Source organism: Hemiscyllium ocellatum, chromosome 31 (genome assembly GCF_020745735.1).
Source record: "Hemiscyllium ocellatum isolate sHemOce1 chromosome 31, sHemOce1.pat.X.cur, whole genome shotgun sequence".
Lineage (NCBI taxonomy): Eukaryota > Metazoa > Chordata > Chondrichthyes > Orectolobiformes > Hemiscylliidae > Hemiscyllium > Hemiscyllium ocellatum.
This window is the reverse complement of record NC_083431.1, coordinates 45,933,154-45,959,309: the sequence shown is the minus strand read 5'-3', so window position 1 is coordinate 45,959,309 and position 26,156 is coordinate 45,933,154. Positions and strand designations below refer to the sequence as shown.

Here is a 26,156-nt window from a genome sequence, read left to right as displayed (position 1 = left end):
TTTATTAAAAATTCATTTTAATCTTTGTCTTCAAATACACTGTGAAAAAGTACATTACATTGCATTGCATCAATGTGAAAGCACCACTATAAGCAAAAAAAAAATTCTTGTTCCCAGCATGCTTTCAGTAAGGCCTGTCACGTCGATCTGATCTGTGATCACTTCTGAAATGGAAAACAAAACAAATTATCCATGCACAAAAAGTCAACTTTTCAACAACAATGATGCTTCAAATTCTTCCCCAAGTTCAAATTAGATGGTTATGCCTGTGAGAAATTAGGTGGCATGGGATTCTGTCTGACAATTACACAAAAGCCCACAACTCAAAAAAGTTAAAATTAAGGTTGTGACAAAAATGCATTAATTCTGGAAACTTTTGAATCAAAAGCTGAGGTAAATGGGGTTTTGGTCTACAGCACTGAGAAGGTCTGATCTGCTTTCAAAGGGTCAGCGATTCATTTGGAACACCGAACTAAATACATGCTATCCAATAAATCATTTGACTTTAAGTAAACGACTCAAAGCTATCTGGTGAGATAATTACAGCTTATTGTTGACTTCAGGTTTTATTACTCAAGATCAAGAGATATTAAGAGCCAGTAGGTGGAGTTCACAAGAAAAATATCCTAAAAAGGTTCTAAAAAATATCTGAACACAGCGGAGAAATAAATCTTAAGCTTTTTTAGTATTTCAAATAGACAGGTTGGGAAAAACCTAAGATTCAGTAAGGCAGAGTTAGATTTTGCCTGTGTTTTACAGGAGAGACAATTCTCTTAATAAGAGTACATTGGCAGCTACATGTCACATTGAAGAAATAAAACCACCGAGCCAGATTTCACTCCAGTAGAATGGAGTGCCATATTTCAAGGCAGTTAGAATCATGACCTATGTGGCTGCATCTTCTAGAAACAGACTTTAAACAGGGTTTAATTATCAATGAAGGAAGAACCTTTACAGAAGTCTAACTTAATGTAAACAAATAAGAAATAAAGCTGGACCGTCTGCACAACCTTGCATTAGGCAAATGATTGTGCCAAATTTAGCTTTTGGAAAGCAGTTGTTTCAGGACAAGGATACTTATAGCATTTAGAAAGGAGATGAAACGAGACAAGGTTGGGATGTTTTTCTTCCACCAATAAGGAGTTCTATTTCAGTACGTACCTTCCGCCTCCCATTTTACCAGAGCCGAAGCCACGATCTCCACCTCTGCCACCACGGAATCCACCACGACCTCTAAAGCCACCTCTTCCATGATGTTCTAAGCAACAAGCAAATAGTTTTAAAGTTAAAATTCAGATGTGGGGAGAGGCAAATAAATTTCAAGAAACATCCAAGTTTCAGTAGTAGAAGGATGACACTTTGAAATTAAAACAAACAATAGCATCAAAATTAAAACATTTAGTCATTCCAAAAGCTAAAAGCAGTGAAGTGTGGTGCGGGTACATAATCCTTTATTTGAAACCCCCTCTGCACCAGCTGGTTTCTGAATCTTTTTGGATTTCGGAATAAGTGACAGTTTAACGGTGAAATTTTTTTTAAAAATCTTACTGAACAGCTGGCGCACTTGTGAGTACTATGAGCCCTGAGACAGAATGGACGCCTGCCAGTGCTGGGTCACAACCCCATGTCGCATCTGAGTGATGTGGGTCAAGTGGGTGTGGAGTTGGGTTAACTGTTTGTATGTCAAACAACTTTGTTAATAAGAAAAAAAAATCACGAAAATATCTTTGGATTTCAGAGCTTTTCCGATAAAGGACTGTCTACCTGCATTTTGGATCAGATTAATTCTAGATTATCCAGTTGAAAGCAGTTTTACCTGTAATTTGACAAGTACAAACTCCAGGATTTGTGCATGACAAAAAAAATGTTTACTCAGTAGTAGAGGTGTAGAACGCACTGCCTGCAACAGTAGCAGACTCATGAACTTTAAGGGCACTTAAATGGTCATTGGATAGGACAAGAATGGAACTGTGTAAGTTAGATGTAATTCAGATTGCACTGACCTGTGAAACCAACATTGAGGGCCGAAGGGCCTGTACAGCGCTGTAATATTCTGTTTTTGTACTAAAATTAATACTTCAGTGCAGAACTATTGGAACATTAGATTATTGAAAGTGCAAGTTTTGGATAAAATGTCAAACCAAAATCTCATCAGGCTTTTAAGTGGATGGCACTACCAGAGGAACAGGGCAATCACACCCAGTGCCCTGAACAATCACTCAAATCATCACCACAACACAGCTCACTCATTACAGTGCAAATTTCCACAAATAACAAAAGTGCCTGCCAAATTGACAATAGTGGCTATACTTTAAAAAGTACCCGAACTGAAGGATTTAGGCACCTAGTGATCAGGAGTAATACATAATACAATCCTGTTTCAAAGCTTTGAGAGAAAGACGACAGAAAAAGGTCAAAGGTACACTTCAGAAAAATATTTCTATACATACCACCACCATCAGATCTAGGAGTTTTGCACTGGTTACATTCATTTCTCCAAGCAAAGTTGACATTACCACATGATCTGGAAGACAAAATTTGTTTACACAAACAGTTGAGTTGACTAGAATGTCAAAGCTAGTTTTAATTGTAAATTGTTGTTTTCTAAGTTTGAGATATTAAGCTGACAGTGATGATATTCCGGGAAGAAAAACAAAATTCTGCTCAAAATCACTTACGGATTTGGGCAAGTCCAATCTTCACCTCTTGGACCACCACCACCTTGAAAGCCACGACCTCTGCCCATCTGACCTGCAAACAACAAAAAAAAAGTCAGTCACATTTTGCAGGACTTAGCTTAAAGTTTTTAAATGTTCAAAACTGTCAAATAGAATAATTTGTATACCTCCACGACCACCTCTACCACCTCGTACAAACTCTGATCGTCTAGTCGCGAAGGAAACTTTTATTATGTTTCCATGGAAATCCTTTCCTAAAAAGAAAACACATTAGTTGTGTAAGGAGAGCTACTGATCTCAGTTTCACATGCTTATCAAGTTGGCACTTGCTGCAGTTACATTTGTTTCCAGTTCTACACAATGTCAGACTGCAGTGTTGAATGCATTTTAAATCCAAACCAGTATGCATTATGAATTTCTATACCCAGGTTTGACAAATGGGTCAGTGAAATCCTTCTGACTGGAGAGGTCGCCAATTATCCGAACGAAAAGCAAGACAGAGGGGGGCAAAAAGATTATTTCTTCATGCCTGTACTGCAATGGAAACAAAAAGTTGCCCTTCAAAAGAACATTTTACCAAAATGTATGAGAGTTAGGTTACTCAACTTAGTGAGTAGCATAATAGTTCTTGTTATTATGGATCACGATACTTAAAAAGTGCAACTCACTCCTAGGAAAACTGGCTAAAGATCAATGGAATACGAAGAATCCAAAATAAAGGCTCTTACCATCAAACCAATCAATTGCAGCTTTTGCTGATGGCGGGTCATCAAAAGACACTGTTGCTTCACCTTTTAGTTTGCCTGTAACTTTGTCAGTATAGAGGTTGATCATGGCATTTCCAGTTTTCTTATTTATCTGTTAATGAAATGATGCTCAATAAGAATGATTAATACCCTTCCCCAGAATTATGTAAAATTAGACAGTATACAAACCTTAATCACACCGATCTGTTTAAAGAAATCAGCAACTTGTTCAGTTGTCACATCATCTCCAAGACCCTGGACAAAAATGGTGTTGTTATCAGAGTTGTCGTCAGAAGCTGTGGATTTTTTTTCCAACAAAAAGGAGAAAAGTGTTATTGACTTGCTAGTCTTCCCTGTAAACGTTCAAGTTATTGCAGTTTAGAACGCTTTGGGATCAGAATACTCAAAACAGAAGCACTTAGCTCCCCTTTGAAGCACGATTTTGTTGAATCTTTACCAAATCTAACAAATGATTATAGATGCACACAAGATCATACTAGTTAAAATGAATCATGCAAGCAAAACAAAAAGCACATTGTACTTAATGGACAATGCAAAATTGTATATTTTCAAAGCAAGGATCCTAGGGTAAAAAATACAGAATTAAAAACCAGAAAATAGAATATTTCAAATTTCAGCTTGCAGTCAACAAGGAATTTTCATTTTAACTAAAGCTGGTTTAGTTGAAGGAATAAACAGCCCCACAATTAATTCCGGTGAATTAAGTCTGCACATATCAAGGTAATAATTAGTTGGAAGCATTAGAGAAAGCAATAGCAGAAGCCTAACTCTTGTTTAGAATACTGCAGTTTACCTACCGGGATTAGGCCCTTGCCCACGATCTCTCGAGCCTGAGAAGAATAAAAAAGGGAGCCTGTAACTAACTTTTCTTACATTGTTTCACATGGCATTTATTGGAATATTATTCAAAAAGACAACCACAATCATTCAAGTTTATTTGGTGTACAATCAATCACAAACAACCACCATTGAATTCACTCATTTATTAAGCTCAGAATTGATTTCCAATAAAAAGATACACAGATTAGGCATGTGGACTGCTTCATTTCTTCAAGCTGACGCCTAAACCACACTGACTACATCCCCAACAGTCCCCATACTTAATTTTGCATGAAAAGAGATTTGTCTTGTATTCCGTATTGGCTGATAGAACAAAAGCATCAGAAATCGATGTTTTAATGCCCATACTCAGCATTCAATTGTTTGATATTGGACTTTATGGCAGGTGAGTATCAGTAGACTAAATTGTAAGTAAGTGAACGTAATCACAGATATGAGCATTTACATTCAGCTCTCTAATAAGGATGAAGAGCAGCTTCTATCTTTATGCCACAGGTGAAAGCACAGCACAAATTTGTGAAGAAAATTCTTACAGAAAACAGTTACAGACTGAATTCAGAATATTGCCAGGACCAAATACTTTTTGGGTAATACCACTCAGTCAACTTCTATCACTAAACATCATGACCTTCTTTTATGCATTCCAGCACAAACTGAAGTCTTAGCACAAAATTTTAATCTGTTTCAAAACTAACTTCTACAAAGCTAATTAGACAAAACAAAAAACTTTCTTTGATACACTCTAAACTTATCTGATTGAATGGTGTTCTCCACACCCTTCCCAGCATATTTAAGCAAACAGCTGTTTCTGCCTAAAATGAAGTGAAGTGAACATTTGAGGTGCAGTATGAAGCAAGTTTCAAACGGATGTTATACCAGATGATTGCAGAAATATGAGAAGCACCACCAGTGGAAAAAGTAAAAAGGACAATTGATCACAAGTGAACTTAGGTCAGATTATTTCAACACATTTTGCACAGTACCTTAAAGGGAGCAACTTGTTCAGTAATTTCCAGGTTATTACACAACCACAGACAGGAAAGAACAGTCATGGGACTGAAGTAATAAGTCCATAACTAGTTTTCCAGTCAGATTGAGTACTGAAGATGCACAACCATGGAAAGTTGCTTCTGGTCTCATCCTCACCACTCATTTCCACCCATACACCCCACTCCTCAGCCCCAAACTTAGGATTAACGCAGGGTGGCTCACCATTAGTACTGCTGCCTCACAGCATCAGGAACCCAGGTTCGATTCCAGCCTTGGGCAACTGTGTGGAATTTGCATTTCTTCCTTGTGTCTGCATGGGTTCCCTCCCACAGTCCAAAGATGTGCACATTAGGGTGGATTGGCCATACTAAATTGCCCAGTGTTCAGGGATGTGTACGTTAGGTGCATTAGTCAAGGGAAATGTTGGGGAATGGGTCTGGCTGGGTTACTCTTCAGAGGGTTGGTGTAGACTTGTTTGGCCAAAGGGCCTGTTTCCACACTACAGAGATTCTATACAAAAATACTGCTGCTGACTGAATCCTTCACTACTTTTTCCAGTTGAATAAACTCAGCTGTACATACCAAATATTCCCACCTGAAAATGACAAGGAATGGTGGCGTTACATCACAGAATTTAAATTTAAAACAGTTCTAATGCTCAAACTTACCACCAAAATTATTGAAGCCACCACGATCACCACCACTGCAGAGGAAAAAAAAGGAAATTATGTTTTCATGCCAGTTAAAGAGGGTTGAAACCAAAAGGCTTTATCTTGATATAAGTGAAGTTTTGACAATTACTGCCACATTGAGTGATCAAGTCATTCAAAACCCCCAAGAGATGATTGCAGAAACTTTAACTGCAAAGGTCTACTTCAGAAGTGATTAGAATATCAAATTTTAGTTTCACTTTCCCAACCACTAGACACTTATAAAATATGCCCCACTTGAGTAAACCTGCCACTTAGCCTTCAGGTGTATCACAATTTACTCAAAACAGGTTTGCCAGTAGACTCTGAACCATTTGTTTTCAATATGGCCAAGGCAATTAGAAGAGCTTTCTTTAGCAATTTATGGGATTTTTAAAAAGCTTCAGAGACTGCAGAGTGTGCAAAATGCATGAACTTCAGTGAGGCTGAGAAGCATACTAGCTCACTTAAACTTGTGACACAGAATGGAGAGCAAACTAACAAGTTTAATCATCTTACTTTTTTTAATTTAATCATGTGCCGGTTGTTTTTAAAATACACAGTCATTAGTACTTAGCACAATTAGAATGTGCCATAGCAACCAGTGTAATCCAAGTCCTTGAACTTCACTAAGTTTGGTTTAAAACCTTAACTGTCACAAAATTTACATAAACATTTTCCAGTTTGTGGTTAATCTCCTATCCAAGCCAACAGTTTTTAAAAAAACTAAAATATGGTATCTTCAGTGGTATATCTTCAAAATATAATCCAAATATGTATATTCAGTTCCATATTCAAAACCAAGGGAGGAAAAACTAAATTGAGCAAACAAACTTAGTACTGATCTACACAGTGTAGAGTGTAAAATATTTCACTGTCACGCTAGAGATATACTCCCTTCCATTTCTTGTGTCCTTACCTATCTTTACTATAAAATATTAAAACAATCTTCACTGCCAGCTTCCCAAGGGCACTAATGGCAGACAATAAATACTGGCCCAAAAATAAAAATATTTTGGATGCTGGAAATCTAAAATAATGACAATTTGTAGCATTTTCAACTTTTATTCCAGTACTGAAACATCTGCGAGTTAATAGACAAAAAAGACAAGTTTATAATTCCACGTGGAGTTGCTGTTAAGCAACAGCATTAGCTGAGCAACTCAGGGAGATTAAAAAACCCAGGAGTTTTAGAGAGATTAATTCAATATTTATCAAAAGATGAAATTATTACTAACCAGTGCAGAAGCAACTCAAACCTAGAAGCTGTAACGCTTGTTTTGGCCTGCTTCTAAATAAAACCAATAAAACACTCCAGTACAACAGCCAACTTCAACAGCTTCCAATGGAAAGATTAGGGACTGATTGTTGGCCATTATTTTTCATCTGCATTCCAAATAGTTGATTAAAGAGAAGTGTCTGGTTTCCACTTAATGATAAAAAGTTCTACAGCTTTATTATAGCAACTTGACTTGCATAATGCATCTTGGGTTAGTTCAAATTTAGGTGGCACTGCTTCACTTTCTCCCATTCAATTAAGACAGACCACGCAGAATTCTTTTCATTTGCAGCATTGTCCAACCATATAGCAATGGAGACCATAATATCACAGTTATGCACAAAAATACCTTCCATCACCACTATAATATAGGGATGATCAAGACCAAATGATCACCAGGTTACAATAAATCTTCAAATATAGCACTATATGAACTGACAAATGCATTAGCTTAATATTTGAGCTCAGATTGGAATTGTTTAGAAATAAAACTGAAGTCCACTTTTCCCTTGTAAAGGCAGTAACTCTATCCACTTTTCACTGTGCCTAGGTACAAGTGACAACACGTTAAATAAATCTAAATGCAGTCCACCTTCTGCAGATTTATGTACATTGCAGCTTCGACAAAAAATTCAAGAAAACTCAAGGCACAATGAAATGCACATTTCAAACAAATTACATTGATACAGATTTGACATTACTGCTTGCACACCAGGATGTGCTTTTGTTATTGCATATGTTCAAATTCAAACAGCACCGCAACATGGAAAAGAGCAGAAAATATTCTGTTCTTCTCCACACAAGCTTTTCTTCCAAAAACTTGGAACATACCACAATCTTGATTGCAATGTGCAGTCAAAATATCCAATTCCTGCAGTATTTCAAAATGGAGAGTGAAAACAAACAATGTACTCCAAAATGCATTCAAACCACCTCTCCCTTCTCAGCAAGAGAGATCACAATAAATGTGATATCAGAATAAATCTGCTAGTATGGTCCGGTCTTAAAATAAAATGGCATAAGTGTCATGCAAATTCACAAATACAGCCTGAGGCATAACTCTAGTTAGTTTGGGAAATAGATGAATTTGCACTAGCAACTCAGAACTAACCAATCCCAAGGTAAATAAATTTACTAATGTGTATGACAACATTAAAGTAAAAAAGAAAGATGATTTACTGAAAGCATAACTGAAATACTGGTTAGAATTTTAAGTTTATGTATTACAGCCACTTTTAAAAACGTGAGTCAGTAAAATCATATCTAAAGCATAAAAAACAGAACAGTAGAGAGCATGTTAATACTGTTTCTCCATTTACAGGCATTTTGGAACTCAAAATTCCCATTGTATTGCACAGTTCAAATAAATACTTCCACCATGGATAAGATGCAAAATGAACTTATTCAGCCCAGGTCCCAGCACAACCAAGAGCAACAATTTAAGCAAATTACATCCAGTGTTCTAATTTTCTTTTTGCTGTACAGACGTCAGGAGGTCCATGTGCGATAGCAACTTCCCAAACTGGAATTCAATGCCACAAGTAGCATGCCAACAATGTGCACAAAACCTTGGAGGGTTTCAAACAAGAATTGGTGGTTATATCCAACAACTGAATGATCAGTTTTTACTGGCAGCATTGATGATCACAAAATATAGCTTCATCACAAGGGCTCTTGGAGTTGGGTAGTCCAGAACTAGAGGGCATAGGTTTAGGGTGAGAGGGGAAAAGATATAAAAGAGCTCTAAGGGGCAACTTTTTCCACACAGAGCGTGGTACGTGTATAGAATGAGCTGCCAGAGGAAGTGGTGGAGGCTGGTACAATTGCAACATTTAAGAGGCATTTGGATGGGTATATGAATAGGAGGGGTCGAGGGGGATATGGGCTAGGTGCTGGCAGGTGGGACTAGATTGGGTTGGGATATCTGGTCGGCATGGACGGGTTGGACCAAAGGATTTGTTTCCATGCTGTACATCTCTATGACTATGACTCCCACTTTGAAATACCACCAGGGTACAAAAACATATCTGGAGTATCACAACTCTGAACAGTGCAGCTTTTACAAGTGCCATTCTAGTATGAAAGTAAGTTCTTGAACTATGTTAAATGGACTGTAATTAATTTTTATCAAAATAAGCCACAGAGTAATTTCAATAGCAAACCATTACAAGTTTGTATTGCAGAGTAAGTCATATTCTTTTTATGCAGCAGTCTTAGATTTCAGGTGTCATTTACATCAATAGACACAAGTATCTTGGAATGCTAATCGCTAGACAAATGCAGCTTAACCATATTTATGATACCAAGGTTAGCTTTCTGCGAGGTGCAGCAACTTATATATAAAAAAAGCTTTTTAAAAACCTGTGAAAGATCTGCATTTCATAAATGGATGAGTGCTTTACTAAACTAAAGAAAAAACTAGTTACATGACAAAAATGAACTTATCACGGTGAAACAATTAAAATGAACATAGTTGCCTCAGTTTAGGTTTGGGTTGCAACATTTTCATATCTAAAAGTCTGGACAAGGGGAGTTAAGTAACAGTTCACTTTGCGTTTGTTCAAGAGCCTAGTTCGTTTGGAGATACTGCACAAACAAATTTTCATTTCAACCTTGAAAACAATGTTAACAGGAGACAAGACCTGAACCTTACAAGCTGCAACTCAAATAGTTCCATTTGCTCAGTGTAGCCCACATATATGGAGTGCAGCATTTAAATGCTGTAAAAATATTTTTATTTCATTTTATAAACTCAATAACTATAGGAGCATTACTGGTCAAGTGCCTGCACATACACTAAGGTGGATAGATCAGACAAGTTTGTGGTTGAAAATCAGTCTAAGCAGCCATTAGACATGTACTAGTGAAGATAACCACACCAATACTTCAGTCTGTCATCATGATTAACAATGAAACAAGTCATCACACCCAAGTGACCTATGAAAAATTGCAAAGTTAGGGGCCCATCAAATTAATGAAGATAGAAATCAGTTGATTTCTATATACCACTGTGTATTATGTAATTTAGAAAAGCCTTAACAGCCAGGTTAGAAATCATTTGTCTTAACTTTGTCATCTACCAAGTGGTAGAAACTACACAACTTCCCAGTTTACAAGGTGACTCAAAAAGTATGGTACACAAATTAACTTCCAAATACTGTACATTGAATAAATGGTGTCAAGATGTAAATGACAGACATTTGGTTTTTAATGAGAAAGAAGCACCTACCCCATTCTACCACGTCCCCCTCTACCATCACAGTCAAAGCCACCATGACCATATCCTCCACGACCTCTACCTCCATTACCCTGCGGTCTGCCAAAGTTCCGGTTGTCATCACTGAATTTACTCCTGCCAGGCCTATCGTGCTCATAGTCATCTTGGGGGTTGGAAAGAAAGAGTGGTTATTAACAATTGCCATTCTAGTTAAAGAAATACTTGATTCTAATTTACCAAAGCTTCCATTCTCAAAGAAATTACTACTTTACTTAGTTTATCAAGTTAACCTCCTTAAAAAGCAATTATGTGGCCTCCAAACTTGGACATGCTTCCCATCTCTCTCTACCCTCAACAAAAAAAACTTTCAATGGCCAAATGAAGATAATGAAAAGTTGCAACTATCACCAATAATTCATCCCATTCGCTAGGGCCCTCCCACATCCAGAATACTGGATCAGTATGTTAAAAATCATTGTTTCTACAGCTCCCCATTGTCCTTACCTCCTGAGCTCTGTTGACCATAATTGTCATGAGGTGGATGATACGAAGTTGAGTGGCTGTAACTTGATTGGCTTTGCTGGGTACTATATTGTGTCTCAGACTTTGAGCCATAGCTGTAAAAGAAATGTTTACTAAATCGACTATCCAACATTTTCTTAGCTGGTAAAGAAGGGGGGATCTAGTGGTCAGAGACCCTGTTGTAATTATCACACTGTTTCCAGCAGGGGGATGGGGGGTGAATTTGGATAGGAGTGTTCAGAGGCTACTCAGTGGTTAGGGAACCCAGTAGTTAACTCAGGATTCAGGGCAGTTTGTGGGTCATGATTTACATTCCTATCAAGCATCCATTCAAACAGCCTTTTTTATAATGTTCCATAAACTTTCCTGTTAATTGACTGGAAGTTGGGGCAACAGAACCGCTGGTTCATTCAGGTTTTGAAGCTTCAGGTAAATGTAAAGTGATGGTCATTGATGAATACTACATAGTTGAAGTGCAGACAACTTGGAATTTAAAAAAATAATTCCAAGCTCAATGCCAGTAAATAAGTACCAAGTCTCATTTTTAGATAGAAGCTTTTGGAAAATTGCAACACCAATTACATCATACTACAGCATGTTTCATAGAGTGTCTTCAGGAGATAAGGATGCAGTTTTATCCTGGGAGAAATCTGCACTTGAAATGGTAAAAATTGAAATAGCATGGTCAATAAAGCTTTGGTGGCGTGACCCAAAAAAAACAGAAAAAAATGCTGTAAACCCCTGTCCTGGGAACCAAAAAAAGTCACTAGATTCCCAGAGTTAAGGTTATGGTGGAATAAAGTCATGAGTTTGGCATTAATGGAGTTTCAACTGAAATCAAAACAGCTCCATAACCTGGTATCAAGTGTCCGTTCAATGGAATTTAATAATACATCTCACACATCAAATGATTTTAAAGCAGAAACAAGAAACAAATCAACACAGCAGAAATGGGTTATTGCTAAGAAAGTTACAACTACACAACTGCATTGTGAATTCAGGATTGTAGTGGATAAGAGCACTCTGCACCCAAATACATTAAGTGTACTTTAACAATGGTCATGCAATAGCCGCAGGATGAAGGTTTACTTACCGTTTGAGTTCTTGTGCTGCAGCTGTTCAAAGTGGAAGTCGGGATTGGGAGAACCAGGGCTCGGAGTCAATCCCATGTTACAATAAGTCAATCAGGGGTAAGTAGAATAAATTTGCCTAGGCTAAAATAAATTTAGTTATATAAGTGTGGCATTAAATGGTACAGGAAGTTGGCAAGGCATGCGCTATACACAATCTTGTAATGAATACAAGTAATCCTCCAATGCTGTTGCATATGGTGACATGGGATGTGGCAAACGGCTGAGCGCTGAACATGTGATCTTGAATCTGGAGAAGGACCATGTGGACGTGTTAGGAGAGGAAGAACGACAGATGCAAAGGGCACTGTAACTTGCAAATTATGAATATCGGCGTGAAATCTCTTTAGGGTGGAGGAAGAGAAATCTAAGTTTTATAAATATCCTGCTCTCAAGAAAGTCATATTTACCACAGACAACAGGACTTTCTGATGAGGCAACATTCCCAGAAGGAATGCACCCTGTGAGTTTAGAAATTGTCCTACGCTTTAAAATCACCAAGGGTTTCAGATGGTGAGATAAATTGAAGGGCTGAACATACCCTAGGGTGCAGTGCCACTTCCTTGAAGAAGTCCAAAAAAAGCAATCATTGCCAAATGTGATTTAAACAACAACCAGATGCAAAAAAGTATGAAGCGGCAATTAAAGGCAATAGTTTTAAATAGACAATTACGAAATCTCCTAACGCATAAAGCAGGATAGCAGGGACTTTTGTTTTAAAAACCAAAGTCTGAAGGAGTATTATATTCTTGACTGAAAAATGATATATTCCAAACAACAAATTGGTGTGTAGCAGTGTTTGAGTTATTTTACTTGGACATTACCTGCTAGGGGAATCTGAATGCTGCCCGTAATTTCCATACGACGGTTGCTGTCCATAAGTATTGTGGGAGCTCTCACTCCCATAGCTGTGTCCACCCTGTCGATAGCCTGTTGACGACGGAGATGAGTTCATCCCTGTAAAATAGAAAATGCAACCAACATTGATACAGCTGCCCTTATTCAGGGAAAGCTACTATTAAGACAAAAACCATTGTATACCTGACTGTCCTTGTCCTTGTCCTTGTCCATAACTTGAACCATACCCACTTTGGCTTTGTCCATATCCAGAAGTACCAGATTGCTCATATCCACCATAACCCTTAGAGACAGACATACATTAGTTACAAAAATGGTTTCATTTATACGTACCATCCCAACCACCAACATACCCTTCCCCAGTAGGATACCCTGTGGGGAATTTGTTCCCATATTTTCACATTCCCCAATTATTCAACACAAGTGTACACAGAGCATTTTTTTAAACCAAGTTAATCTTTTGCCAATTTTATTACCCCTCACCCCCAAACATGCATTTTATTTCTGCAATTATAAGAAAAAATCCACTATGGACAAAATAGGCATTTTCATAGCACTAAAATAAAATTCAGGTTCTGACAAAGGATCACAAGACTGAAGCAGCTGAATTCCTTGCAGTGCCTGACTTTCTGGATTTTCAACACTTTCAGATTACCAACTGTAGCAACTTGCTTATTATGGAAAAAAACTTTAATTCAGTGCACAGTATAAAGATATACACAACATTTGGAGCTTAAAGCTCAGTGCCAGATCAGAAAGGACAGTGGCTGCACACACGCACACAGAACTCCATCAAATCTGCAAGTTTTCATTTTTCACAAATTCAGCAAGAAAAAAAAGGAAATTAGTTTTGGTGCACGAAGAGCCTATTTAGCTCAAAAATGCTCTTTGAGTATGGATATCATCTTTTGACACCGACAATAAAAATAATTCATTTTTTCGAAAGTTAGGAAGTTCTGTCAAAGCCTTAAGAAACGTTCAAGTCAGAGCTTCTGTAGAAGAAAGGAAAACTACATGACATTCCTAAGCCAGACAATAACCTTGAAGGTATCAAGTGGCCGTTATGAAAACGGCATACAAGAGCAAGAGAATTTAAAAAGGCACACTGAAGTGATTTGCTGTATACAACACATTTAGCATTAGTGTTGCTTTCTAATTAAAGTAGTAGTTACACCTCTCAATTCAGGCAGTACTTAAAGTTTGAGAGAACAGAAAGGGTATAATGAAGATAGTGGTCACAACAAAGATGACATTGATAAATCAGCAAATGCAGGCACAAAATTGGCATTTGAATTTCAAGACATGAACTAATACACTTGCCAGGAAAGAAAGAGATACCACAACTTTCAAAGGGGAGAGAGAGAGAGATTTAGAGATAAGGACACAAAAACAGAAGGTGACAATAATTAGTCAGTCAGGTTTAATAGTGGAAGCAATACACTGGGTCAAATTCCAGCGTACAGGGGAAAAGAAATAAAGTATAGCAGCTAGTTTTCCCACGCATGAAGTCGAGAACTGTATTATAAAGGCACAGTGGAGAAGGTGTGAAGTTTGATAACGATGACACCAGAGCAAAAGGTGTTTGTTCATCAAGAAAGGCTGAACAACTTGCATCCCACTACACACTCCAAACTACCCCAACTCAATTCAAAAGCGATGGGACATCGCTTATCATTGTCTGGTCACTTAAACATGTTTCCACTCAAGATCAAACAGTGCACCACAAATAAGTCAGAAATATGACAGTGAATTCAGGAGAAACCATGTTCATTTGTGAAACTCAAAACCACAAGGATTAACTGAAGCCAACTGCATAAGAGGTGTTAAAAAAAGTTATCCAAACACTGGAGAAAAAGAAATAGAATGAAAACATTGACAGGGCTGGGAGGAAGCTCATGTAAAGCATAAAAGCAGCATGGGCCGGTTCAGTTATTTTCATGCTTTACAATCTATGCAATTCTGTTCATTTTAAAGAGTTTTTTAAAAAATATACAATAAATCACTGCTTTGTTTTATTTTGCAATTAATTGAAGATATGGAAAAATCTCAAGAACACAACAAACTAACAAGTTAAAAGTGAACTCTTGGACAGTGAGGCAGACGACTTGTAAAGTGAGTATAATTCTTGTACAATATTAAACAGACAGACAGTCTCTTTACCAATCGAGGAATCTTATATAAAAAGGTGTTGAAATAACAGTAGACCATTGCATTTTGTTTTGGTTCATGCCAAGCTCAAAAACATTGCTGAATGATTAATGGCTAGTATACAAGGGAAGGATTCAACTTCTTGTAGGTTTTGCAGAAAATTAGGTACCTTCAGGTTCACATTCAGATTTGTCCAGTTATTGAACCTGGTTGATAGGAAAGCTATAGTAACTTAAAACAAGCGCAAAGCAACCAAGCTTGATGGTAGCAGTAAAAGCTCAGAACATCCAACAGAATAAATTTCAAGATAGACTATGGTGATGTCAAGCAGAATGAGTTAGTGCCAAGAGATCTGCAGATTCGTTCTGCATACCATCCAGAGGATTCTTGAAAAAGAAATTCTGTGTTTCTCAAAAACACTACATATTACACTAGAAAGACCCAGGAATACAGTTCATCTTTTAGAAGCTGTAAAGCAAAAAGGAAGAGTAACTGGAAAATAAGTAACATCAAGTTAATAATCAATTTTACATGAGTAAGGGAAAAATAAATGGCTTGCAAAGAATTGGGATGAATAAATCTAATCATCCCTCACACAGAAAAAACAAAATGTCAAGTCAAGTTGTCCAAACAGATAGAAGTTGGAACCAAAGTGACAAAGATTAAATGTCACCTCATCTTTTCAAGATGTGCAATGATTTCATAACGGATGCATCAGGATGGCGTCAAAAGCACGATCAACTCACATTACACCACTGATAAACGCTAGTTGAAATTAGACTCAAGGTTAAGCAACCAAAGTTGCGAACTGAAAACAAAAAAACTTACATTAGAAACAGTATTAAGACTTATGAAAACGGCCATTTAGCAGCAAAGGAGTTTCTGCCAGCCTCTTCTCAGTGATACTACGGAGTCAAAATTTAAGTCAAAGCCTCACAAAGTAAATAATAGGACATTGTAACAGTGCAGTACTGTAGTTCTTGGTAGCTGCAGAGTTAGTGTGAAATATCAATTCCTTATAAATATGATTAAAGTACTCAGTTAAATACATTTATTGCGTTTTCCACACATTTAGTTGTTTACCTACATTACTAAGCATACATTCAAAAGTCATTTCCACCTCAAACCAGAGTCCCAGCAATCAAGAGTTACATACAAATTAAGGATTTGTCTTGCATTAAGTTTTTGCCAACATTGATGGTGAAAGCAGAAAATGTTACTATTCAAAATTATATCTTTAAAAAAGAGGAATATGGAACATTTGATCAAATCTGTTAGTATTTTTGCTTCTTCAGTATGGTATATCAGAAGATGAACAAACCCCAAATGAACTGTTTCAGTATTTCAACCAGAGAGTACGGCAAGTTAAAAATTGCTGTGTCACAGAGTGGTCATCTTGCATTCACGTATCATCTTTAAATAGTAAAGAGGTCCCAAACTATTCACAGAAACATTACCTAACAATCTTGTGCAGCTTGGTATCAAATTTTATTTAAAGACAACAGACATTTGGTCAAAGAATTAGGTTATAGAACAGTTTATGCAAAAATGAAATAAGGGGAATAGGTCTAGAATTAAGACCCACATCTGGCATGGTGGCTCAATGGTCAGCACTGCTGCCTCACAGCACCAGAGACCTGGGTTCAATCCCTACCTCAGGTGATTGTGCAAACTCCACACATTCTCCCAGTATTGCATGGGTTTCCTCCCTAAACCCAAAGATGTACAGGTTAGGTGAATTTGTGATTCTAAATTGCCCATAGCATTAGGTACATTAATCAGGGGTAAATATAGGATAGGTTGCTCTTCAGAGGATCGGTGTGGACTTGCTAGGCTGAAGGGCCTGTTTCCATACTGTAAGGCATCTAAAATCACATCTAAAAGATGCAGCTGCCAGTAATGGAGTGATGGAAGTTAAAGATGTACAAGAGACATGAAATGGTGAGTAGAGGCCTATGTCTAGGATTTGGAATAGGAAAGGCAAGGGCAGAGATGATTCATGCCATCAGACCAAGGTACAAATACATCTATGTCCACAGTGATGGGTGAATGAGGTCTTTTCCAAGTAAGAACGTCGGAACAATTCTGGGTAATGTGAAGGTCAGATCATGGACAAGGACTGCCAGAACACTAGAACAATCAAGGCTAAAGTAGCAGAAATATAGACATTGATCGCAGCTTCTTAGAATAGTGTAATAGAAAAAGATGACTTCAAAAAAAAAAGTGCAAGAAATAGGACTACAAACATCAAGTACATGGACAAGAATTTAATAGCTATTTAATTAGCTCTAGCTAATAGCAAGAGATTTAAAACTGCTCTCCACATATCATTGGAAAGCCTACAGTTTACTACATATTTGATTCTATACATGATATAGTATCAAAATTCGTAGTCAGATATAGTATCAAAGTGTAGTCAGATATAAAGAAAGTTGATTTTACTAATGATAATCTGATCAAAACACGTAATGGCAACTTGTGCTTATGTTGAAAAGCAAGTTGAAATCAGAACAAAACTTGCTCTAAGTATTACAGAAATCTCAAATAATCGTTAAGCCAGATTCAGATGTTATTATTACACACTTCTGAAGCAGACAAGAGACTTGATCCCAGGACTCTTGGCTCAGAGGTATGGACACTACTAAACCACATTCAGTAATTAATATCCAGAAACAGTAAAATATCCATAACGCTTTGTAATGTAGTCTTGAAACCAAGCAGGGGGAACAAAATCATGAACACTAAAGTTTAGCTCTTGTAGTAGCACCTACAAACAATAGACTGAAAAGCAATAAGAACAAGTAACTCAAAGGGCTGTTAATTTACTAGAACAATAAAGATGACTGAACCCATCCATTAAGACCACATGCACAGCAAAAGGATAACTAAGCCCCTAGATCAAGAACAAAATTGATAAAGAAGGCATCAGAAACAGCCGCATTGACAAATAATTTTGAGATGGCATGGTAGCTCAGTGGTTAGCACTGCAGCCTCACAATACCAGGGACCTTGGTTAGATTCCAGTCTCAGGCACTGTGTGGAGTTTGCACATTCTCCCCACGCCTGCGTGAGTTTCCTCCAAGTGCCCCGATTTACTCCCACAATCCAAAGACGTGCAGGACAGATGGACTGACCATGTTAAACTGTCCATAGTGTTAGGTGCATGAGTCAGTGGGAAATGGGTCTGGGTGGTTAGTCTTTGAAGAGTCCCTCTTTGGAGGGTTGGTGCGGACTTATTGGGCCAAAATGGCCTGTTTTCACACTGAAGGGAACCTGATCATATGATTCAAGTTTAATCCATCATGACTGTTTTATGTCATGATCTCGTGGCTAGTCAGAGATTTGTAGTGAAATACATCTTTTAGTTGCAAATGTTTGATTCACACCTCCTGTATTACGGGACTGGATTCTCCCAGAATAGCCAGTGGCAAGAGGAAGTACTTAGGATTAAAAATCTAAAGCCATTTAGTAGTAAGGTGGTGGCCACTAATCTTTTTCCAAATCAAAACATTTACATGAAAAATACAAAGAGCACTACAGAGAAAAAAGTGAATTATCTTCCAATGCAAGACTGAGTATAATATTCATTATGATTTGCAAGCTGCTCTCAAACCCAAATCAATTAGCTTAATATACCTGCGAAGCATGCCCATAACTTTGGCTTGATTGGGCACCATAGGCTCCATAGCTGCAAGAAGAAAAAATATAATACCATAAAGAAAATTGATCACATTTTAATAGACTTCCACTAAAACATTACTTGTAATTACGTACTTCACAGCCCAATGATATCATGTACATCAGGGCATTGCTTTGGTTTTCTGACCGACCAATATGCTGACAAAAAGCTCTACATGGTTTCAAAGCCCTCATCAGGAACTGACCTTTAGCCACTGTATTGCCGTTGAGCTAGGATTTATTTTACATAAAAGTGATATTAAAACAAATCTTCATTCATACTATACTGCAGTCCATGACTGCATGTTCGAAGCATTTAGTTATATCAAGTTCCCACCCCCAAGTCCTTGACATTGCTACATACCTCACTATACCTAGAACATCAGACTTCATGACAGCTTTCAATCTGTTTAACCTTGATTTATACATTTCTCAGAACAGCTAGAGTAGATCACAAAGTCTTCAGACAAAAAAAAGTGCCTTCTGTAAACCATTTGTTAATAAATAGTGACATGTTGTATAGTTCAAATGTTTAACCAAATTTTGGCTAATTTTCCATATTTGATGTCATCATAAACCCCATGCCAAAAACTCCAGAATGCATTTATTCCAATCAAGTTACAACAACTACCTGGTTATTTATAGACTAATGTTTGCCTTCCATTAGAGGAACAGACAAACTGTAACCTGATTAAATATACATAGGCTGATCAGCACATTTGTACTTAGTGAGGACAAGTGGATGACAAGCAGGTTCCCCTCAGAGTCAAACACTATCCTGATTTGGAACTATGTGTTACAGGGTCAAAAATACCGGAATTCCTTAACAGAAGATTCATCCACATCACTGGATTGCAGATGTAAAAAACGACAGCCCACCACCATCACCTTCAATGGCAAACACTGGTCTTGCAAAGCATATGTAGTACAAAAGACAAAGTTTCAACTGAAATACACCTCATCAAATACAGTCCAGTCAGACTTACACAGTGAGAAACAGTAAGATTAACATTCCAGGTTTTGAAATTTCAGTTAAAGGAACCACATTGCTGATATTCAGGTACAAAAAAAAAGCAAATGCTAGAAAAACACATCAGCTCTGGTAGCATCTTGAAGCGAGAGAAGCAGTTTACACAAAGTTCAACATGATTCTTTGAAACAAAATCTGAAGAAAATAAATTGGATTCAAACCATTAACTAACTGCGTTCTCTACAAGTGTTGCCAGATCTGCTGGAGGAACGCAAAAAGCAAGTAACTACAGAGGAACCTTGATTATCTGAAGGACACGGATAGGGAGTATTTCGCTCAGTTAATTGAATTCCGGATAACAGTTTAGCCAAGTATCGGGACCTTGCAATCTTGCCGGATAATCTGATATTTGGATAATCGAATGCTGGATAATTGAGGTTCCTCTGTACGGCTAATTAACCTAACAAGTAATGTTGGAAAAGTATTGGAATCAATTCCTATGAAGTAATGTCAGAACATTTGAAAGACCACAATCTAATCAAGCAGTCAGAATGGCTTCTGAGTGTGTAATTTGAAAATTCTGAGAGCAAGTCTCAACCAGCAGGGATAGAGGGTATTCAGTAAGGCACCTCACAAAAGGTTGAGCCATGAAATAAGAGCCCACAATGATGGCAGTAGAATATTGGTATGGACAGAGAATTGGCTAGTGGACAGGAAACAACAAGTGGGAACATGAGGTTCTTTTTCAGTTTGGCAAGCCATGATCAGTGCAGTTCCACAAGGTTCGGTGCTGGCACCACAACTGTTAACACATTAATGAATTGAAGAGAGGAAGTGAATATACCTTCATCAAATTTGCAGATGACAAAAAATAAGGGGAAAAGGCAGGCTGCGAGATGGATACAAAACAGTTTACATGTTAAGTGGGCATTAAGTTGGTAAATGTGGGATATGTGGAAAATTACTATAAAATGTGAAATTATTTGTTTTTGAAGGAAGAACAAATTAACAGATTTAAACAGAGAAAAACTGCAGAAAGCTGCAATACAAAAGGGACTTGGGGGCACTTGTACATGAAACACCACAAAACGACGACATGGGTGCAGCAGGAAATCAGGAAGGTGAATGGAACGTTAGCCCTTATTTCAAGGGGGTTGAAGGAAAAGAATAGGGAAGTCTTACTGCAACTGTAGAAGATGTTGGTGAGACCACATCTGGAGTGCTGAGAGCAGTTTGGTCCACTTAAATAAGTGAAGATATTGTTTCAGTGGAGGGAGTTCAGAGAAGGTTGACCAGGATGATCTCTGGTTTGAAAGAATCTCATGACCAAAGGCTAAACATATTGGGACTCTATCCACTGGAGTTTAGACGAATGAGGTGATTTCGTGGAAACATACAGGATTCTTAAGGGGCTTTTCAGGATAAATGCTGAGGATGTTACCCCTCAGGGGAAGTCTGGGACCAGAGGGTATACTGTCAGAATAAAGGGTTTTCACTTTAGGATTGATAGGAGGATGAATTTCTTCTTTCAGTGGGTTGATGGCCTTTGAATCTCCTTGCCACACAGCACTGTGGGAGCAGCATCCTTGGGTACATTTAAGGCTCAGCTATAGATTCTTGATCAGTTGGGGAATCAAGTAGAGGCAAGAGCAAGAAAGTGGAATGAAGAACATCAGATCAGCCATGATCCGACTGAATGGTGGAGCAGCCTTGAAGGGAGAAATGTTCCGATTATTTCCAGCACTTAAAATTTCAGATCTCCAACTTTGCAATATTTTTGCTTTTATTTTATTCAGAGATTCAGTTGTCAGCAACTGTGAAAACAACAACTTGTGTATTGAGTATGTTCTGCCTTTCAAATTTCTGATTATTTCTCTTTGGACAAGTTTGTTCTTTTAACTCCTGACATGCATGCATACCTTTGTGCTTGAGCTCCAGGCTGACTGTAATTTCCATAATCTGTTAAATTTAAAAGAAAGTTTTAAAAAAAAATCAGTGACTGTTTATGTTACGTGCCGTCGCAACCTTGCTCACTTTTAAACGATTTACCTCAAAGAGACTTGGAAAGACAGGTTGGAATTAGTTCCTTTTACCCAGTTTGGTGAACTCGAAGATCAGCTCACAAAAGTAAAGTTAAGAGTGCTTCAGCGAGTGAATGGATATTAAGGCTATTCTGTAAAATTACAACAGTTAAGCAACCATGTACAAAACCCTCGACTCAACGAAACTGACATAAGGGAAATTGCAGTAAGATTGCTGCAATCTCAACTGGTAGCAAATCATGCTGAATAAAAATCGTAAGCTAAAGATGTTTCTCCAGCAGCCATTGTAAGAAATGATTAAAATAATTAAAATTTAAAAATAAAGCACTCAACCTTTCAAGCCCTTGCCCTATTTAATTGTGAACAGTTTAACCAACATCTTGAGCAAGGTGGTAGCAGTCTTACAATGTTCAATTAATATTAAAATCAACTAGTCGGTATCTCCAAATCAAAGATTCAATATAGTGAGTAGACTCATGTTAGGTGCAAAGTAACGTCACTGCAGTCCCAGACGGCTAGTCTCTCATGAGAGAGAGATAACGGATAGTGAATTTAACCCAAGGGTCACAATGCTTCACATGAAGGGGGGGGGGGGGGGGGGGTTCAGAAGAGAGTCCTTCAAGGTAACCTCAGCTGCTGCAGGAATTGAACCAATGCTGCTAATACCAGTCAGACTGCCAGAAGATTACATTTTAACACAGTAAAAAAAAAAGTGACCTGCTGGCAACTTTTATAATGCAGATGTTTAGTTTGAATGAGATTAATGCGATTGTAAAATTTTGCCTCTTACTGTGACAGCAAAATAATGAATTTGTACCTTTAAATATACTTGTTAGATACTCACCCAAGTTTCTTTGAAGTAATTGAGACTTTTGGTCACTATAGTATTTTGCAATAGAGAATATGGACATTTTGGGCTGAGAATGTGTTGCTGGAAAAGCGCAGCAGGTCTGGCAGCATCCAGGGAACAGGCGAATCGACGTTTCGGGCATAAGCCCTTCTTCAGGAATCTGAAGAAGGGCTTATGCCCGAAACGTCGAATTTCCTGTTCCTTGGATGCTGCCAGACCTGCTGCGCTTTTCCAGCAACACATTCTCAGCTCTGATCTCCAGCATCTGCAGTCCTCACTTTCTCCTCGAATATGGACATTCTGTCCAACTTTTACACAGAGACACTTGAAGCCTTAAAATTACTTGGTAGTTATTCTAAAATGTGCCTTCAAATGTCAATTCATTAAGTGTCACTTCCTTTCCAACTCCTCAGAACCTGGAGGGTTTTAGGTAGTTACCATTTGACCCTCAGGTTTGAACACACCAAACACCTGAAGTCTAAACTGCAAAAGCTCATCACTCCAAACGACATACTGAGGCTATGTGGTCCCTATTAAATCTTTCATTTAATAGATTGCCCAAAACTGTACAGCTCCCCAAAGATAGTTCTGCACAAGTTCAAGATTACCTTCACTTTTCTGTACTTTCATAAAGCCACACAAATCTAGTCTTATCTACTTGTAACCTGTAGCTTACCTTGCATTTACAAAGAAAGATCCCATTACCCCCAACTACATTTTACTAGGTAGACTAGTATTAGGTGATTGGAGGAGTCAGTGTTGAACTGGAGTGGACAAAGTTAAACCTCTCAACACCAGGTTATAGACCAACAGGGTTTATTTGGAGAATCTAGCTTTCAGAGCGGTGCTCCTTCAACCACAACCACCTGAATGAGTAGTGGTCCGAAGGCTGGAGCCTCCTATAATCTGGTATTATGTGATTTTTAAACTTATTACTACATGCACTCCTCTGGATCTCCACAGTCCATTTTCAGCTGTATATGACATATTTTCATTAACTTATTTTTAGTCATTTTAATTTATTACCCATGATTTAATCTACAGTAGGGCACATTCCAATTACAAATGAGGTGCATAACACACTTAGTAAGGACCTCCTCAAACTTTACACAGTAACAGTTTGCACACAAAGTACAGTACACAAGCTAATATCTTCAACAGCTATTACCCCCCCCCAGCAGAATACCGTAACAAAGATGCTTTCTTCACTTGATATCAGAGAGAGAAAATTTTAATTCACAGAAGTACCACTCCAAATCAGTTCTCTTGCATCTAAACCTACACTATTCAAATGAAAACTGATCACTTTTCTGCAGAAACTCATTTTTTAATCTCAAACTCACGATTTTACTGCATTCTCCTGCACAAGGTAGGTGTATATATAAAAATACCACACACAGACAGGTAAGTGAATGACCAAACTCTGCTCATGAACTACAGAAAGGAGTTTTCAGTCCACCTTGAGTGGTACTTATGCAAAGGGCGTCGGGGGTCACTTTGGGGGCAGAGGGGGTCGTTTTAGGGGGAAAAGCAGGGAGCGGAGAGAGACACAAAGGAAGGGGGGTCACTTTGGGGGGGAACACGATAAAGGAAATGGGGCCCTTTTGGGGATCACAGGGAGAGAGAGGATAGGGTTCACTTCGGGGGGGAATCAGAGAGAGAGAGAAGGGGGTCACTTTGGAGGATGGGGCGCCGGGCAGAGATATGGGAAGGTGGTAGTTTTGAGGGATCAGGGTGATGTTGGAGAAGGCGGCGGTCTCCCTTCCCGCCTGACCCTCAAAATGGCGGCGGGGGCGGCCGGCTCATTTGGAACTGCGTCACGCGGCTTCACCAGGCCGCGGGGGCCCGGGCACAGGGGGAGGGGGACAGGCTGGAAATCCGGCTGGAAATCCTCCCCCCCCCTTTCACCACACCGTCAGGACGCGGCTCACTTGGCCACCAGGGCCGGGGAAAGCGACATGAAAACGCACGTTTCCCCTCGGAGCCCGAGAGCTGGCTGTCGGGCGGGAGAAGCCGGCTACCCGGGCCGCGGGGGTGAGGCCCCCCTCGAGCACCCGCTACCGTGAAGAAAGCCCTTACCGGACATGCTGCCACCTCCAGTTGCGGTTATTCCTTTCCCCCCCGCGGCCGCCGCCGACACCAATCCAGCGGCAAATGGAGGCCTCGGCTCACACCAACACCTCCAGCAAGAATGGGGGGGGGAGGGGGGCTCAACCTATCAAACCAACCCCCCAATCCGTCACATGGAATTGGAGACGCCTCACACGGAGTTAATAACACTGAACACCCCTTCAGCTCTGAGTACCCCGCTCCCCCTCAGTCACAAAAAAATGTCACGTGTACAATGTTTCCTCCAGCCCCCCCCTTCCCTTGGTGAGGTGGTAGATTCCGGTGTGACCCAAATCCCGAACCGGTTGGGGCCGGTTACTCGGGGAGCACGTGGTCCTTTGGAGACACGCCCACATTCTGGGACTCTGGAGGGGCCGAGTGCACGTGGTCCTTTGGAGACACGCCCACATTCTGGGACTCTGGAGGGGCCGAGTGCACGTGGTTCATTGGAGACGCCCACATTCTGGGACTCTGGAGGGGCCGAGTGCACGTGGTTCTTTGGAGACACGCCCACATTCTGGGACTCTGGAGGGGCCGAGTGCACGTGGTTCATTGGAGACACGCCCACATTCTGGGACTCTGGAGGGGCCGAGTGCACGTGGTTCTTTGGAGACACGCCCACATTCTGGGACTCTGGAGGGGTCGAGTGCACGTGGTTCTTTGGAGACACGCCCACATTCTGGGATTCTGGAGGGGTCGAGTGCACGTGGTTCTTTGGAGACACGCCCACATTCTGGGACTCTGGAGGGGCCGAGTGCACGTGGTTCTTTGGAGACACGCCCACATTCTGGGACTCTGGAGGGGTCGAGTGCACGTGGTTCTTTGGAGACACGCCCACATTCTGGACTCTGGAGGGGCCGAGTGCACGTGGCTCATTGGAGACACGCCCACATTCTGGGACTCTGGAGGGGCCGAGTGCACGTGGCTCATTGGAGACACGCCCACATTCTGGGACTCTGGAGGGGCCGAGTGCACGTGGCTCATTGGAGACACGCCCACATTCTGGGACTCTGGAGGGGCCGAGTGCACGTGGCTCATTGGAGACACGCCCACATTCTGGGACTCTGGAGGGGCCGAGTGCACGTGGTTCATTGGAGACACGCCCACATTCTGGGACTCTGGAGGGGCCGAGTGCACGTGGTTCTTTGGAGACACGCCCACATTCTGGGACTTGGAGGGGTCGAGTGCACGTGGTTCTTTGGAGACACGCCCACATTCTGGGACTCTGGAGGGGCCGAGTGCACGTGGTTCTTTGGAGACACGCCCACATTCTGGGACTCTGGAGGGGCCGAGTGCACGTGGCTCATTGGAGACACGCCCACATTCTGGGACTCTGGAGGGGCCGAGTGCACGTGGCTCATTGGAGACACGCCCACATTCTGGGACTCT

At 39.6% G+C, this 26,156-nt stretch overlaps 1 protein-coding gene across 3 annotated transcripts; it reads right to left on the bottom strand.

The window, feature by feature from the left end:
- Window positions 1-24,978, bottom strand: LOC132830368 (RNA-binding protein FUS-like). 3 transcript variants are annotated; one of them, XM_060848016.1, is made up of 16 exons: window positions 24,738-24,978; window positions 21,686-21,725; window positions 18,755-18,806; window positions 13,154-13,253; window positions 12,937-13,069; window positions 10,965-11,077; window positions 10,473-10,623; window positions 5,944-5,978; window positions 4,243-4,275; window positions 3,614-3,720; window positions 3,407-3,536; window positions 2,846-2,932; window positions 2,679-2,751; window positions 2,451-2,524; window positions 1,162-1,258; window positions 1-164 (listed from the first exon to the last, which is right to left on the bottom strand). In XM_060848016.1, the coding sequence occupies exons 1-16, from the start codon at window positions 24,742-24,744 to the stop codon at window positions 125-127; spliced, it is 1,272 nt and encodes a 423-aa protein (XP_060703999.1). In that variant the 5' UTR covers window positions 24,745-24,978; the 3' UTR covers window positions 1-124. The 3 variants fall into 3 exon arrangements, with proteins under 3 accessions (XP_060703999.1, XP_060704001.1, XP_060704000.1); XM_060848018.1 differs by lacking the exon at window positions 18,755-18,806 and having other exon boundaries at window positions 24,738-24,976; XM_060848017.1 differs by lacking the exons at window positions 18,755-18,806; window positions 21,686-21,725 and having other exon boundaries at window positions 24,738-24,976.
- Window positions 24,979-26,156: the final 1,178 nt, after the last annotated feature.

What these genes read in the sequence shown, in the direction of transcription:
- LOC132830368 (XM_060848016.1), bottom strand. An exon ending in CATTCAGATTCCCCTAGCAG is followed by an intron (nt 11,078 to 12,936) that starts GTAATGTCCAAG and finishes TTTCTTTTACAG; the next exon opens with CTATGGCTCAAAGTCTGAGA. An exon ending in GATTGGACTTGCCCAAATCC is followed by an intron (nt 2,525 to 2,678) that starts GTAAGTGATTTT and finishes TTTGTCTTCCAG; the next exon opens with ATCATGTGGTAATGTCAACT.